The following is a 17859-nucleotide window of genomic DNA, read 5'->3' on the forward strand; positions in this document are numbered from 1 at the left end:
AGGAGGGTCTGAGGCACCAAATCCAAATCAGTGTACAAGTATCGCAGGTCCGAGGTCCAGAAGCCGAGGTCAGGGAGTCCAGAAGTCAAAAGCCAAAGTCAGGGAGTCAGGAACCAAAGTCAAGCCGGAGTGGATGCTAGGATGTCAGGGAGATGATTAGTTGCTTCCACAAAGCCTCCTCCCAAAGCCCACAGCTATATAGCCCTCTGCTGGCTGTTGCCCGTTTGGGCTAATTGCTGGCTCAGGGAGGCAGCCAGGATCCTGTCATAACTCAAGCATCCTTGCTCTTAGGAGGGCCAGAATCCTCTCAGAACTCAGGGCTCAGGGAGCGTCTTGCTTGTGAGCGTGCCGCCCTTCTCCGATCCCTGAGGTCCTGCCGGAGGCGGTCACGCACACGAGCCACCCGAGAGGGCGAGGCAGGGGGGCTGGGATCTTCTCCAGCAGGAGGCAGGGGCACTGGTGCAGGTGGCAGGGGCACAGTTTCCTCGTCAGACTCAACTTCCTCTGCAGGGTCCCCAGCACCCATGACAATTACAAACCCAAATGAGACATTTGTTGAATAAAGAAGTGGAATGGAACTTTAAAAATCAACAACAGAAATCATTTGAAAATGTGAATAAACCTGGAAAGTACTTAGCCTGGCAACTGAAGAAAAAGAAAGAAAGTAAATTTATTAATAAAATTGTGGCTAATGGAAGAGAGATAGTGGATCAAGAAGGAATAAAATGGGAATTTTTAAAGTATTATGCAAACCTATTCAAAGGTGTGAAAACAAAAAAAGAAAAGATTGAAGAGTATTTACAAAATATTAAAAGAGCACCCTTGACTGAATATATGAAAAAGATTCTGAATGATCCAATTGAAAAAATTGAAATTGAAGCAGCAATTAATGCAATGAAAGTAGGAAAGGCTCCTGGGCCAGATGGATATACAGCTAAATTTTATAAAACTTTTAAAGAAGAAATTGTACCAAGATTGCAAAAACTGATGAATACGATAAGAATAAAAGGGAAATTTCCAAATACCTGGAAAGAAGCTGTAATTTCGTTTATTCCTAAAGAAGATAGAGATGTCACGAATGTAAAGAATTATAGACCAATTTCATTATTAAATAATGATTATATATACAAGAATCTTGGCAGAACAACTCAAACAATATTTGATTAATTTTATAAAGGAAGATCAAGCAGGATTTCTACCTAAAAGGCAAATAAGAGACAATATAAGAATAGTTGTAAATAATGTAGAATACTATGAAAAACATCCAGAAAAGGAGGTGGCATTATTCTTTGTGGATGCAGAGAAAGCCTTTGATAATTTGAACTGGGACTTTATGTTTGCAGTAATGGAAAAGATAAAATTTGGAGAACACTTTATAAGAATGATAAAAGCAGTATATATGGAACAACGTGCAAAGTTGTGTATAAATGCTGACCTTATGACTGACATGATGGTTTGTAAAGGTACAAGACAAGGATGTCCGCTGTCACCATTGCTGTTTATAATGACTCTTGAAATTTTGTTAAGGCAAATACAAGATGATAAAGAAGTAGAAGGGTTAAAAATTAGAGTGTTTTCTTACCAATATAGAGCATTTGCTGATGACATTGTGTTTATAACTGAAAATCCTATACAAGTAATACCTTTGTTGCTGGCTAAGACAAAAGAATATGAAGAACTGGCAGGACTTTAAATTAATAAAGAAAAATCGAAATTTTTATGTAAAAATATGCAACCAAAGAAACATCAGGAGCTGCAGAGATTGACGGGATGTGCAGTTACCTCTAAAGTTAAGTATTTGGGCTTGGAGATAACAATGAAGGATATTGATTTGTTTAAAAACAATTGTGAAAAGTTATGTCATAAAATGGATGAAGACATGGTGAAATGGAATAAACTTAATTTGTCATTGTTGGGCAGGATAGCTGCAATTAAGATGAATATTTTGCCAAGAATAATGTATTTGTTTCAAACTATTCCGATTGTGAAAGATAGTAAAAAATTTAATAAATGGCAAAGGAAGATTTCAGAATTTGTATGGGCTGGGAAAAAAACAAGGATCAAGATGAAAATTTTAACAGATGCTAAAGAAAGAGGAGGATTTCAGCTTCCAGATCTAAGACTATATCATGATGCAGTTTGTTTAGTATGGATAAAGGACTGGGTGATGCTAGCAAATAAAAAACTTTTAATGCTGGAAGCTCATGGAAATAAATGCGGCTGGCATGCTTATATGTATTATGGGAAGAAAAAGATGGATGGTCTTTTTTCTCACCATTATATTAGAAATAATTTGTTAAATACATGGATAAAGTACAAGAAATATGGTGATGAAAGAAAGCCATTATAGATAGTGCCAGCTGAAACTGATGAAGAGAGAGGGTTGTCATATAATCAGTTATTAAAAATACAAAGTGGCAAAATAGAACTGAAATCTGCTGAAGAGCTGAATAACAAATATGATTGGTTTCAAATGCAACAAATAAAAAGCCTGATGGAGAACGATATCAAAACTGAAGGAATTAGACGTGAACAAACAGAAATGGAAAAAGTTCTGCTTGGAGATAATGAAAAATTAATTTTGAAAATGTATAAGTTATTGCTGAAATAGTCTATGGGTGGTAAAATCTCAAATGATTAAATGGGCAATTAATGTAAATAAGGAAATACAGATGGACACATGGGAATATCTTTGGAAGAACTCGATGAAAATATCAATATGTCAGAGTATTAAAGAGAATTGTTTTAAGGTGATGTATAGGTGGTATATGACTCCTAAAAAATTGGCAAAGATGAGCAAAAAGATGTCGGATAGATGTTGGAAATATAAAAAACACGAAGGTTCTTTCTATCATATGTGGTGGACGTGTGAAAGGGCGAAAAAGTTTTGGCAGATGATACAACAAGAAATATCTAAGATCTTGGGATATGAGTTGAAGAAAGTAGCAGAGATTCTGTTGGGATTACAAATGGAAAAATTTCCAAAAGAAGACAGAACTTTGGTCTGGTACTTGCTTTCAGCGGCTAGAACATTATATGCGCGGTTATGGAAGCAGGAAAAAATACCAGAAAAATGGGATTGGATTGTTAAAGTTTTATCATGGAGTGAGATGGACAAACTAACAAGAATCTTAAGAGACTATGATTTAGAAGTGTATAGAAAGGAGTGGAAGAAGTTTAGATGTTATGTAGAAAAAGAATGGAATGTAAAAAGATATTGGACAATTTTCTAATAAGTATTAGAAAAAGGTAGAATATGATTTTAAGTTTTTACAGTTAAGGGTACCCTTAATAGTTAATTTTAAGTATATAACTTCGGCGGGAGTCAAGTAATGGAGGGAGGGGGGATTAGAAAATAACATATGGGATAGAGAAAGAGAGGATTTAAATGGATATTGTTACCATATGTTATCAATAAAATTGTTTTGACACACACAAAAAAAGCTTAAAACATGTTTAAAAGATTAGTACAGGTGTTGTTCAGGTGTATCTACAAGTTCCAAACCTACTTCTAATTTATTGACATTCATTACTGATATTCATTACAGAAATCTCATATTCAATGCTTTGAGCCTAAGACCCAGGGGAAAGCATGAAATATCTGGGCATTGTGAACGGTTTTGTACATAAGTTGCTTCGTGTGCTGGTCAGCCAATACAGAAAACAGAGGCTTTGCTCTGTATCTCCTACATAAGAACATAAGAGAAGCCATGTTAGATCAGGCCAATGGCCCATCCAGTCCAACATTCTGTGTCACACAGCGGCCAAATATATATATATATATATATATATCACCCTTTGGGTGAAGAAGTACTTCCTTTTATCCGTTTTAACCTGTCTGCTCAGCAATTTCATCGAATGCCCACGAGTTCTTGTATTGTGAGAAAGGGAGAAAAGTACTTCTTTCTCTACTTTCTCCATCCCATGCATTATCTTGTAAACTTCTATCATGTCACCCCTCAGTCGACGCTTCTCCAAGCTAAAGAGCCCCAAGCGTTTCAACCTTTCTTCATAGGGAAGGTGTTCCAGCCCTTTAATCATTTTAGTTGCCCTTTTCTGAACTTTCTCCAATGCTATAATATCCTTTTTGAGGTGCGGCGACCAGAACTGCACACAGTACTCCAAATGAGACCGCACCATCGATTTATACAGAGGCATTATGATACTGGCTGATTTGTTTTCAATTCCCTTCCTAATAATTCCCAGCATGGCGTTGGCCTTTTTTATTGCAAACGCACACTGTCTTGACATTTTCAGTGAATTATCTACCATGACCCCAAGATCTCTCTCTTGGTCTGTCTCTGCCAGTTCACACCCCATCAACTTGTATTTGTAGCTGGGATTCTTGGCCCCAATGTGCATTACTTTGCACTTGGCCACATTGAACTGCATCTGCCACGTTGACGCCCACTCACCCAGCCTCAACAGATCCCTTTGGAGTTCCTCACAATCCTCTCTGGTTCTCACCACCCTGAACAATTTAGTGTCATCCGCAAATTTGGCCACTTCACTGCTCACTCCCAACTCTAAATCATTTATGAACAAGTTAAAGAGGATGGGACCCAGTACCGAGCCCTGCGGCACCCCACTGCTTACCGTCCTCCACTGCGAAGACTGCCCATTTATACTCACTCTCTGCTTCCTATTACTCAGCCAGTTTTTGATCCACAAGAGGACCTGTCCTTTTACTCCATGACTCTCAAGCTTTCTAAGGAGCCTTTGATGAGGAACTTTATCAAAAGCTTTCTGGAAGTCAAGGTAAACAACATCTATCGGGTCTCCTTTGTCCACATGTTTGTTCACCCCTTCAAAGAAATGTAACAGGTTAGTGAGGCAAGATCTTCCCTTGCAGAACCCATGCTGAGTCTTCCTCAATAACCCGTGTTCATCAATGTGCCTACTCATTCTGTCCTTGATAATGGTTTCTACCAACTTTCCCGGTATTGAAGTCAGACTGACTGGCCTGTAATTTCCCGGATCTCCTCTGGAACCCTTTTTAAAGATGGGGGTGACATTTGCTACCTTCCAGTCCTCAGGAACGGAGGCAGATTTCAATGAAAGATTACAGATTTTTGTTAGAAGATCCACAAGTTCAACTTTGAGTTCTTTCAGAACTCTCGGATGTATGCCATCCGGACCCGGTGACTTATTAGTTTTTAATTTGTCTATTAGTTGTAGGACCTCCTCTTTTGTCACCTCAATCTGACTCAGGTCTTTCAACACCCCTTCCAATATTAGTGGTTCTGGGGCGGGCAAACACTTCTCATCTTCCACGGTGAAGACGGAGGCAAAAAATGCATTCAGCTTCTCAGCCATTTCCCCATCCTCCTTCAGTAATCCTTTTATCCCATGGTCATCCAAGGGCCCCACTGCTTCCCTGGCTGGTTTCCTACTTCTAATATATTTGAAGAAATTTTTATTGTTGGTCTTTATGTTTTTTGCAATATGCTCCTCATAGTCCCTTTTTGCCTGCCTGATCACAGTCTTGCATTTGATTTGCCACTGCCTGTGTTCCTATGCGATTGAGCAAGCCTGGCAGAGCAACTTGTGATGCTGAAATGAGCAAGAGAGAGAGAAGGAAGCAAATGACAATGAGCTGCTCGCAGGCCCGATAGGAGCACTCCGGGGACCTGATCTAGTCCTTGGGCCTCACCTTTGGCACCCCTGCCCTGATCTAAACAGTTGATTTCATTGGCCTGAAATCTGTGCCAGGAATCTCCTTACTGAGTGAGAAGTCTGTGTATTCTGGCATTTAAAGGATGTATCTTTCATTCAGGCATCTTGTTTGTCTGATTTGTGGCTAACTTCTGTGTGTAGCTGTTATTTTTATTGCTTTTTTTAAAGATTATTTTTGTAAACTGCCCTGAGCCCCCTATATAGATGGGAGTGGAGGGGTATCAATAGTTTAATAGATGCCAATAAAGGCTGACTTGACTTCACTTAATAGATAAATGTAAATATGTTAACTCTTGGGGAACTGTGAAACAATAATATAATATCTGTAACACACATAAACCCATGAAGCCTCCTTCTACGGAGTCATACCCTTGGTCCTGTTGTTATCCACCCTCAGCCTGCTTGCAGAAATGGGCAGAATACAAGCCAACTTAAATAAATAAATGAATCAACAAACAAAGTCAGTATTATCCACTTTGACCAGCAGTGGCTCTCCAGGGTCTCAGGTGGAGGACTTTCACATTACCTCCCTACCTGATCCTTTTAACTGGAGATGCTGGAGATTGAACCTGGGACCTTCTGAATCTCAAGCAGATTCAGTCTGCTGGCGAATCACAGCCCCTCCCAAATGGGAGGCTTAATGAAATCTCTGTAATTTGCCATTTCTGTGGCATAAAGGAATCATCATGTGTCCAGCCATACCAATTTATTTAAAACATTCATTAGCCACCTTTTTTCCCTACAAAGCTCATACAGTACATTAAAAAAACATTTAACATCACAATTTAGGACTGCTAGTGACTGAATCAAATGTGATCTCAAATAAAACTTTAACTTCCTCCTAAAGATTGAAAGTGAGGGGGCCAGGTGCACCTCCATGAGGAGGTTGTTTCATCACTGTGGGACTGCCGCTGAAAAAGCCCTCTTGCCTGTATCCACCAAACTGTAATTATCAGTTGTTTAAGAATAGTAAACATGTTTTTATTAATTTATTATACCGAGACACAGAGAAACCTCACACATGATACAGTTCTGGATATTTTGTCTTGCTTATTCTTATCACTGGCATTACTTGAATCCATGTTCTCATCGATTGTCATTGGATATGGCCAGAAATAAAAAGACCGTAGAGGATGATTCTGCCCAGGCAGAATCAGGGCTCTCAGCTAACTGCTGAAATATGTCAGCTGGGAAACTAACCCAGAGTAGCACCACCTAGTATAAAGAATGAAGTAGCTGCAGAATAACATGTCCTCAGTCTAGGAGATTAGAAATTCTCCTTTGGATGTCAAACCACATCATGGATGTTTATCAAAGTAGTAGCCAGGGCTTTTTTTTGTAGCAGGAACTCCTTTGCATATCAGGCCACATACCCCTGATGTAGCCAATCCTCCTGGAGCTCACAGTAGGCCCTATACTAAGAGCCCTGTAAGCTCCAGGGGGATTGGTTACATCGGAGTGAGTGACCTAATATGTAAAGGAGTTCCTGCTACAAAAGAATCCCTGATAGTAGGAATCCTTATGGCTCATCTCGATTCTTCAGCAATAGCAGTTACTCCTTGTTTAGATGATGTGATGATCTGGTTGCCCCGTTATTTTTAGGGACTGTGAACAATGCACTGATCTGCCTAAGAGCGTGTATGTTGCTCATCAACCTTGGGGGGGGTGGGAACACATGCTGACCACATCTCAAGGAGTTCAATACATGGGGAGCTTTCCTCAGACACGCAGAAGATTATGGTCCATCTTGTATCAGTAACACCACACAAAAATTGACAACATCATTCGGAGCATAACCAAGAAGTTATCCTTAGGACCTGGTAGTCTTAGCACAGTTAACTGGTTTTGCGTCATAACACAATTCCATGAGCCAGACCACTGCGGAAGCTTCTGCTTCTCTTCCAAGGCCAGAGCGTCCTGCAACAGCACTTGCAGGTAGTGATACCTAACCAATTATTTAAGGATGTACTCTGGTGAGTATGACAGAACTGACTGGCCCTTTTTCCCAACCCTCAGAACTTCCAGATGATGGCAGATGCAAGCTTCTTTGGCTGGAGAGCCCATCTAAGAGAACATGTTGCACAAGGAAGGCTGTGCAGACAGGAAGCCAAATGTAGCACAGATTGGTTAAAGCTCAAGATGAACTGATTGGCACTGCTAGGACCAAGTTATAGGGAAGGACCAAGATGGTATACACAGACAAAAGAAACAAAGGCATATATAAATCACCAGGTTGCACAAGATCTGTCTCTTTTCTTGAGGAGGCATTGGGCAAGTTGCACTGGACAGAATTCAGTCCTCTTCCTGCAAGAGTAGAGCATACAGCTGGATAAGAGAACTCTCAGCAGGACTATGATTGATCTGATGGCATGGAAACTCCCACTGGCATTCTTCAGCCTGATTTGCAGAAGCACTTGGTCATGCCACATTCAGCCTCTTTGCATAGACAACTGCCTAGGTTCATCTCCTAAGTCCAGGGCTTTTTTTTGGCAGGAACACACAGGAACGCAGTTCTAGCTGGCTTGGTGTTAGGGCCTAATATGTAAATGAGTTCCTGCTGAGCTTTTTCTACCAAAAAACCCCTATGTGAAACAATGGTGATGTCAGGAGGTGTGGCATAATACGCAAATGAGCTCCTGCTGGACTTTTTCTACAAAAAAAGCCCCACCTACGTCCCCTGACACCTGTAAATCTGCATGGAATGCTTTGCCCAGCAAATGGTTGAAGGGGCTGCTATATGCTTTTCTGCCTAGGAAGCTAATCCTCAAGATGTTGCAAAGGACGCTACATGTAGAAATGGAATTCATCCTCATTGTCCCTCTCTGACCTTGGAAGACCTGGTTTCTGGAACTTCTTAGGTGGTCAGTCCAAGACATTGGAGGTTTCCCTCATGAGAGGACATCCTTCAGCAAGGACTGATACTACACCCACAGCCTTCTATAAACTGCATGGACATTGAGCAGGAGCAGCTGAGGCACCTCAGTTATTCTGGGACAATCACGAATGTACTGTTGTCATTACATTAGGCAGGGGTTTCCAACATGACCATAGGCTCCATGGTGACCACAGACACCTTTCCTGTTGCCCACCAAGTGTTTTCAGAAAGTGGGCAGGCCCAGGTGGGGTTTTCACCCAGCAGGGCTTCTGATTGACCATGGGAGATCTGATTGGCTGAATAGATTTTTAAAAATTGCTTTGGCAGCAGCTGTCACCACAGCACAAGGATTTTCACTGCATGACTGAAGGAGAGCTGTCTGTGTACAAGACAATATCATTTTAAATGTATTCATTTTAAAAGTCTTCCTGGTAAGTACAGCTTCTGCCTGAAATGCTTGTGCTACCACGTTGCTCTGCCTCTAATGACAACTATTTTGTAGCTGTGCCTACTCACCCTGTGTCTGAATTCCAACAGTGCCCACAGGTTCAAAAAGACTGAGCCTGTGGGCACACGCACGCACACACACACACACATGGGTGGGGTTGGGAAAAACTGGAATATACAATTAGTCAGCTGCGCACTAAAAAAAGTTTAACACACAAATAATGTAATACAGATGAATTGTGAAATCGACAGACAATGGAATATATAGTGTAATATACATCAGGAACAAAGTAATATTGAAAACTGACTAAAACCATTTTCACACTGGTTGTTTCCCCAACTTTCAATGCTGTTGGGAATTGGGGGTGGGGGGGTCTTCTTGCTTCTACACACCTTTGTGGAACATTCATGCATCTCCCAAGGCTATCTAACTTTTCTCTGATCTTTCCCAAACCTGTTTTGCTCTGAGGTTTTGGGAGAGATTGAGCCAAGTCTGGATGGCTGCCCTGTGGGTGGGAAAGTTCAGTTTTAATATTTAGTGTCAGCTATAAGTTTTGAACCATTGTTATTGCATTGTTTTAAATTGTGTAATCTGCATTGTCCAGGGCTTTTTTTGTAGCAGGAACTCCTTTGCATATTAGACCACACAACCCTGATGTAGCCAATCCTCCAAGAACTTACAGGGCTCTTCTTACAGGGCCCACTGTAAGCTCCAGGAGAATTGGCTACATCAGGGGTGTGTGGCCTCCTATGCAAAGGAGTTCCTGCTACAAAAAAAGCCCTGCTTGAGTCTCAGTGAGAAATTTGGAGTATAAATGATGTAAGTATCTCAGCCTTAAGTTTCACAATGCTAAGGGTAAGATGCCACCAGGTGGTGTCACAGCTTTGGAGAGCTTCTACTCTTCCAGTCAATAGGAATTGCCCATCAGTGGAGATGGTTTATAAGGCATCTGTCTACATGGATGTCACTCTATACGTTCAAGCATTAAAAAAAGATGGATACTCTTCTGACACTGCCAGAATGAAGGAATTCAGGACCCTGTCTTTTTGGATGTCCTTTTCTTTAGCATCACAAGACTGCCCTACCCCAGAACTTCTAAAGAAAGAAAGATTGGCATTTGCTATAAATTTTAATTCTTGGAGGTTCCAGGGTGGGTCAGTCTTAGGAAAAACAGTAAGGTAGGACAGACCTGCATAGTTTTGAGGGAAAGGAGTCTTGGTGTCAAAAAAGGCAATGTTCAGTGTGCAAAGAAGAAAAGAAGATCCTGCAGGGGGGGGAGCAAGAAAACAATTAGGGTGTGGTCAGACAGGCAGGTTGTTGCAGCAGTAATTTAGCTGTAAATAAGCCGCTTGATTTTGGGCACTTTGCACCAATCAGACAGCCCTGGCTAAGCCAGCATCATAGTGCCGTGGGCCCACGGTTGGCCATTCACATAGGCAACACATTACAACCATGGACCTGCAGCTGGGTTGGTTTATTTCTTTCTAAGTCCTGCTGTGTATACACATAAGCAGACAAGTGAAACGATGACACCACTCATGCATTTCTGCGGCATGCCTGGCCTATCACACACCCGGAAATCTGTCATGGAAGTACTTCTCCAAGGTTGCCACCAGAATTTGCCGGTGGCTATTTAATCTGCATGAGAGTCTTTTTAGCATGAGGCAAGCACACGTGGGCTCAGAATGGGCAACAACAAGTAACATAAACCGATCAAAAACATCATAACCCATTTTACAATGGAAAATTAGAATATCAATTAAGATATCATTTTAAATTATCAGTTAAAATGATCAAGATTAACATAAACTATTAGCGAGGTGAGGTCTAATCAGAGCAGGGTAAAGCAATACCATCACTTCACATGAATTGGACATTATACTTCTGTTAGTACAGCCCAAAATCACATTTGCCTTTGTTAGCTATTGCATCACACTACTGACTCATGTTCAGTGTATGGTCTACTAAGACCCCTAGATCCTTTTCACACGTGCTAGTGTCAAGACAATTCTCCCTATCTTATAATGACGCATTTGATTTGTCCTACCTTAATGCAGGACTTTACATTTCTCCCTGTTGAAATTCATTTTATTTATTTTAGCCCAGTTTTCCAGCCTGTCAAGGTCATCCTGTGTCCTGACTCTGTCTTTGACTGCATTTGCTACCACAAATTTAATAAGCATTCCCTCCATTCCTTCATCCAAATCAAAACAGGTCCCAGGACAGATCCTTGAGGGACTCCACTTGTCACTCCTCTCCAAGAGGATGAGGAACTGGGGTGAACTGAAATTTTGGCTTTGTATGGGAAATTATTATGGCTTTTGTAAAGCTTGTTCTGACTCTTAATGCAGCCTGATATTCAGGTCTTGTGTTTTTAATTTTACTATTGTGTACATCATATAATTCAAGGAGCCCTGTGGTGCAGAGTGGTAAGCTGCAGTACAGCAGTTGAAGCTCTGCTCACGACCTGAGCTCGATCCTGGCGGAAGCTGGGTTCACGTAGCCGACTCATGGTTGACTCAGCCTTCCATCCTTCCGAGGTCAGTAAAATGAGTATCCAGCTTGCTGGGGGTAGAGTGTAGATGACTGGGGAAGGCAATGGCAAACCACCCTGTTAAAAGGTTGCCATGAAAACATTGTGAAAGCAATGTCACCCCAGAGTCGGAAGTGACTAGTGCTTGCACAGGGGGTTACCTTTACCTTTTTATACCATATAACAAATATTTATATTATTTTATCTGCTGTAGCTTGCCCCATCCTTGTAGGATTTTCAGTATCTTTCAGACTGAGTTTGTTTCCCCCTTCTACTTCGTTAATTTCTACTTGAGCGCATGTACCAGGGAGGCATATTCTCTTTTTTTCTGACATGAAGGAGATGCCCCCTAACTCCTGATAAGCAGACCAGATTTGCCAGTAGTTAGATGAAGTAGATGCTCAAAATAACGGTCACATCATGACATTGAAGACAAGCTCTGGGGCAAAGACCTGTTGAGTCCTTTTCAGTGTCAGCTCGTGGTGGAAGGGAAGTGGGACACAATTTAACCTGGCATAAGCATCACAGGTCAGAACAGTGTTTCTTCTTTCCTCTTTGCTAGATCGAGTGAAAAAGGATGAAACAGAACAATTATTTTATGCTGTAGATAGCATACGGACAGTTCTGGCCTATTCCAATGACAGCTATTACAACGCGACTGGTAAGTAGTCAGTTACAGTGGGAAATACTCGGGAACTCTCCCCTCCAGGTCTGGCAAGGGGTGTAAGATTTTAACAGTCATAGCTCCCATATATGATGAAGGGAGGTTTGACTCCCAAAAGCTTATCCCCCCTCCCCCACAACCCCCCCCAAGAAATCTTGTTGGTTAAGGTGCTCTCTCGGCTTGGCTTCGCGAACGAAGATTTAAGAAGGGTGCAATAGTCCACGTCTGCTGCAGGCTCGCTGGTGGCTGACAAGACCAATGCAGGACAGGCAGGTCCGGCCACAGTGGCTGCAGGGAAAAGTCTGATTTAGGGTTGGTGCTGTAGCAGTGCGATTCTTCCTCAATCTCCTTTTGTCCTCAAGACCAGCTATGCGTGCGTTCTCAAAGGAAGAGACAGCCTGGTGGATGGTGTGCCTCCATGCTTTGCGATCTGAGGCTAGGTCAGACCACTGGTGATGGTTGATGCGACAGGTGCCAAGGGATTTCTTCAAGGAGTCCTTGTACCTCTTCTTTGGTGCCCCTCTATTCGATGGCGCTACTAGACTCAAATCTAGCTAGACTCAAATCTAGCTGCTACTAGACTCAAATCTAGCTGTCGTACTGCAGACCAACAATCTTATTGAGTTAAATAGGAGTCAAGTAGTACCTTTAAGACTAACAACGTTTTATTCAGAATGTAAGCTTTCATGTGCATGCACATTTCTTCAGACAAAAAAAAATGTAAAAATGTAAGAAAGCTTATAAAACAAAATAAAACTTTGTTGGTCTTAAAGGTGCTACTTGACTCCCACTTTGCTCTACTGCTTCAGACCAACACAGCGGCCCACCTGGATCTATCCCCATTGAGTTAAATTAGGGTTGCCAATCCCCAGGTGGGGGCAGGGGATCCCCCAGTTTGGAGACCCTCCCCCACTTCAGGGTCATCAGAAAGTGGGGGAGGGGGAGGAAATGTCCACTGGGCACTCCATTATTCCCTATGGAGACCAATTCCCAAAGAGTATAACAGTGAACTGATCTGTGGGTATCTGGGGCTCGGGGGGGGGGAGCTGTTTTTTGAGGTAGAGGCACCATATGTTCAGCATAGCATCCAGTGCTTCCCTTCAAAACATCCTCCAAGTTTCAAAAAGATTGGACCAGGGAGTCCAGTTCTATGAGCCCCAAAAGAAGGTGCCCCATCCGTCTTCATCTCCAATGGAGAGAAGGCATTTAAAAGGTGTTCAGTGTCAAAAGTCACTCCATCTTGTTCCTCTTGTCATATGTATCCAGTTATACAATGCTATGCTTGTGCTAGCTATGCTGCTTTGATATAGTTGCTGCTTGTTGCTTATCTGAAAGGAGGATGGTATGTCTGGGAGCTGCCTAGTTGCTATGTAACCAAGGCCGCGAACAGGAGAAGAAGCATCCCGAGAACTGATGATGACACCTGTAGGGGTGAGAGCTTAATAGAAACTCCGCACAAACCCCCCGCTGTAGCTTGGCGCGCTTTGGCTTGAATTATAGCGGTTAGGGCAAAGGTTTATAAGCTGAGAGAACTGGTGGGCTTGTCAGTTCTGACAACGCGTGTGTATGCCCATGAAGCTGAAATAAAGATCTTGAACTCTTCTTGTCTTTTCCTTGGCTCTGGGTCTGACGTTTTGTCAGAATCCACTACTACCCTGGCCTAGCCTAATCCCAGACTCACGATGCCTGGTGAACAGGACCAGGCTACAGGGATAACCAAGACGGACGAGGAGAAAGAACCGAAGCCCGAAAGGCCGCGGATCACCCCGGTCACTGTGGCAGTGCGACGAAAGGACTGGGGCTCCATGGATTTCTGGGAGAGTATTATCGGAGATCTGAGAGAGGAGCCCCCACAATACCACCGACTCTCGGGGCTGCAGTGCTCCTATCACCCATGGGGGTGCCAGGGCGACGAGAGTTGGGGATAGGATCCCCGGGCTGGTGGGCCCAGGGATGCAACTGCGGAGTGGATGCAAGAAGCCTGAGCCATCCAAAGCAGTCAGCTTTGTGAGGAGATGCAAACCATGCATGCCTTCACGATCCAAGAGATGCAGGACCTTGCCCGGCAAGTGCAAGCGATGGGGGAGCGGGTCGCAGCTGCGCCCCCAACAACCAGCCCGGGGGGGGTGAAAGACCACTGATTCCTGCCAAAGGGGAAGCCCTGTCCGGGGGGGACCCACCCGTGGGGGGTGACCGGGTACCTCAACCCCAACCTGGGTCAGAGGAACCAGTGCCGGTACTAGGGGGGGGGCTGAGTAAGTGAGGCAAGATTCGACGGGGACCCATCGTGGGGGGTGACCTGGTACCTCAACCCCAACTAGGTCAGAGGAACCAGTGCTGGTACTGGGGGGGCCCTGAGTAAGTGAGGCAAGATTCGAACTGGCCATCGGAACTGGCCTATTTCATCATGACCTCAGCGTCTGGGCCTGCAACTTCCCGACAGAACAGTCGTAGGTGGTGTACATCGGCAGCTATCTCTGGGGTCCAGGGGCTTGATCGTACATTGCCCTGTTGAGAAACAGTCCCCCTAAACTCAGCCACCGACCTTTTGAGGGCTTTATGCTGCCACTTCGAGGATCCCCTACAAGAAACTAACTCGGTAGCCACCCTGCAAGGCCTGAAACAAGGCGCCGGGTCAGTCCGAGACAGCCTCAGCGCATTCGGGGAGCTGAACTCCAAGGTCCAGCGATGGGACAACGGGGCCAGGATTGAGCAATTCAAGAGGGGCCTAAATTCCCACATCTATGAGGAGGCTCTGAAGTTGGGGGAACCGCAAGATCTGGTTGGGTGGAACCAGTTAGCTTGCAAGCCTCGACACAGCTTGGCTAAACGGGCCCCGGAGCAGATCTTGCAGGAGGAGCGTGATTGGAGAGCAAAAGCGAAGTTGTGCTTCAAGTGTGTGTGTGTGTGGGGGGGGAAATCACATTGCCAGTAAGTGTCCCAGCAAGCCGAAGGAGCCGTGAACCTCCACCCTTCTAAAACTGGAGGCAAAGAAGAAGACCGACGGCCCCGAAGCCCCAACGACCAAGGCCAAGTCAGCAGTGTTACAGTTCCAGGAACCAATCCCTGAGGAGTTCGAGGAGAAGGACAGAGAAGCCCAGCTGTCGGGAAACAACCCAGACCTGCTGTGAGGAGTGCGCAACAGCAGGTCAGAGCCACGACCTCACCACTACGGGTGAGATTATCCGGGACTTTGTATTATGTGCCAATAGCTCTAGTAAATCCCATTACGAAATGCTTTTCCTGCGTCAGGGCCCTACTAGACTCGGGATGTTCCAAAGACTTATTGTCTCCGAGTCTGGTTGAAGCGCTAGGACTAAAAACTGTATCCCTTCAAGAAACCTATGTGTTTGAACAGATGGATGGGAGCCTGATGAAGAGGGAGCCATGTAGGTCGGGGACCGAAGTGTGTGCCTTGGGGGTGGGGGAACATTGGGAACCCCGCACTTTCATCATTGCCCCAGCCGCCAAATTCCAAGCCGTCCTCAGCCTGGATTGGCTGGCCGATCACAACCCACGTCCAGTGGAGCGGGAGCACCATTTACTTCTTAGATCCGGTGTGCGAGAGTCACCAGTGGAACAAAGAATGGGGGCCACACACCCCTCCCCAACTCAAAAAACTTTGCGTCACCAAGGTGGAAGTACCCAGTCTACCCCTTCAGTATCAAGATTTGCAAGGTGTGTTTGACGCCCTGGATGTGGATGAACTCCCCCCTCACAGACCCACTGACTGTGCCATTGAATTGGTGGAGGGGGAGCCACTGCCCAAAGCCAGACTATACTCTATGAGTTGGGGGGAAAGGGAGGAGCTGCAAAGATTCCTGGAACTCAACCTGCGTAGGGGGTTCATACGACCTGCCAAACCCCGCCATGCTGCCCTGGTGTTGTTCAGGAAGAAAAAATATGACAGTTTACGACTTTGTACTGACTTTCACAGCTTGAACACGATCTCCATGAGTAATGCATACCCCATCCCCCTCATACGGGATCTCCTAGGGGAGGTGTCCCAAGGGAAAATTTTCACCAAGCTGGACCTCCGAGACGCTTATTTCAAGGAGGGGGATGAGTGGAAAATTGCCTTTAACACACCACTGAGTCAATATGAGTATCTGGTCATGCCATTCGGCCTCAAAGGGGGCCCGGGAGTATTCATGAACCTAATCAATGAGGTATTACACAAGTACCTATATCATGGGCGTGGTCTGCTACCTGCATGACGTGTTGATATATTCGCAAGAGCTGCCCTCACATATCCAGTTGGTGAGGGAGGTGCTACAGACTTCGTATAAGCATAAATTGTTTGCCAAACTGTCAAAGTGCGAGTTCCACAAAACGGAGCTTGACTTTTTGGGTTACTGCATCTCCAGGGGGAACTGGGAATGGACCCAGCCAAGGTACAAGCAGTGGTGGACTGGGAACCCCCTTAAACCCACAAATAGCTCCAGAGTTTCCTCGGGTTTGCAAATTTTTATAGGAGGTTCATAACTTTGCCGAGGTCACCTTACCCCTCATCGAACTGTTGAAAACCAAGGGGAAAAGGTCGCAAGCCACAAAGGGTAGCTCCAGCCTCCTGTGGATGAAGAAGTGTCAAAAAGCATTTGATGGACTGAAAGTCTGATCTCTGATCCCTGCCTAATATACCCCGATGAAAACAAAAGGTTTGTGGTGCAATGTGACGCAAGCGAAGTCATCTGCGCTGCTTTATTGCTCCAAGAGAGGCCAGATGGTCAGTTGCACCCCTGCACATACTTGTCCCCAAAATTCAGCTCAACTGAATGCAATTGGTCAGTATGGGACAAAGAAGCCTCCGCTATCAAACTCTAGAAAAATGGAGGCACTACCTAGAGGGGGTGTGAAAGCCGTTTGAACTATGGACAGATCCCAAGAATTTAGCTGCCTTCATTGCTACCCGCAACCTCAACAATAAGCAAGTGCGGTGGGCAGGGCTGTTCTGGCAGTTCAACTTCAAGCTAGGGCATATCCCCGGGAAACTGAACTTTTTGGCAGATGCGCTGTCCCTCAAGATGACAGCAAGAGAGAGGGAATTATTGACTCAATGTTCACGCCCTCCCAGCTCAGCGCATTGGTAACTACATGTGCGCAAAGCCGGAAAGGGGGGGAGCCTCCTGATGGGTTCCTGGGAGAACTGAAACAAGCTGTCCAGGACAATCCCCCAGGGGAAGAGTTACAATTGGTGAAGGTGGGAGATGGGCTGTGACGGTGAGGGGAGAAACTGTATGTACCCCCCCTTGCGGAAACAAGTGATCCAAAGAGCGCACGACTCCAAGTTGGGGGGCATTTTGGATTTGTAAGGACAATGCATTTGATTCAAAGGCAGTTTTGGTGGCCGGGGTTGCGGAAGGACGTAGAGGAATATACAGCAGGGTGCCCTACCTGCATAATGGCAAAAAAGAGGGGGTTTGCCGCCGGGACACTTACAACCGCTTCCCCTTGCTTCACACCCTTGGGAATGTATATCCATGGATTTTATAATGGATTGACCCCCTTCAGTGGGGAAAACTGTGATTTGGGTTGTGGTGGACACTTTTTCCAAACAGGCCCATTTCGTGCCTTGTAAACAACTCCCCATGGCCAAACAACTGGCCCAATTGTTTATCCAGCACATCTTTTGGCTACATGCTTTTCCCGCCAAGGTGATCTCC

At 44.5% G+C, this 17859-nt stretch overlaps 1 protein-coding gene across 1 annotated transcript in view; it reads left to right on the forward strand.

Annotated features, from left to right (window-relative positions):
* Positions 1 to 17859, forward strand: part of LOC132577093 (killer cell lectin-like receptor subfamily B member 1B allele B) — a 58730-nt gene that overhangs the window by 16336 nt on the left and 24535 nt on the right. Inside the window, exon 3 of the mRNA XM_060246567.1 lies at positions 12095 to 12193. Within this exon, the coding sequence (XP_060102550.1) occupies positions 12095 to 12193 (99 nt within the window). The remainder of the gene's footprint in view (positions 1 to 12094; positions 12194 to 17859) is intronic.

Source organism: Heteronotia binoei, chromosome 9, assembly GCF_032191835.1.
Source record: "Heteronotia binoei isolate CCM8104 ecotype False Entrance Well chromosome 9, APGP_CSIRO_Hbin_v1, whole genome shotgun sequence".
NCBI classification, from domain to species: Eukaryota; Metazoa; Chordata; class Lepidosauria; order Squamata; family Gekkonidae; genus Heteronotia; species Heteronotia binoei.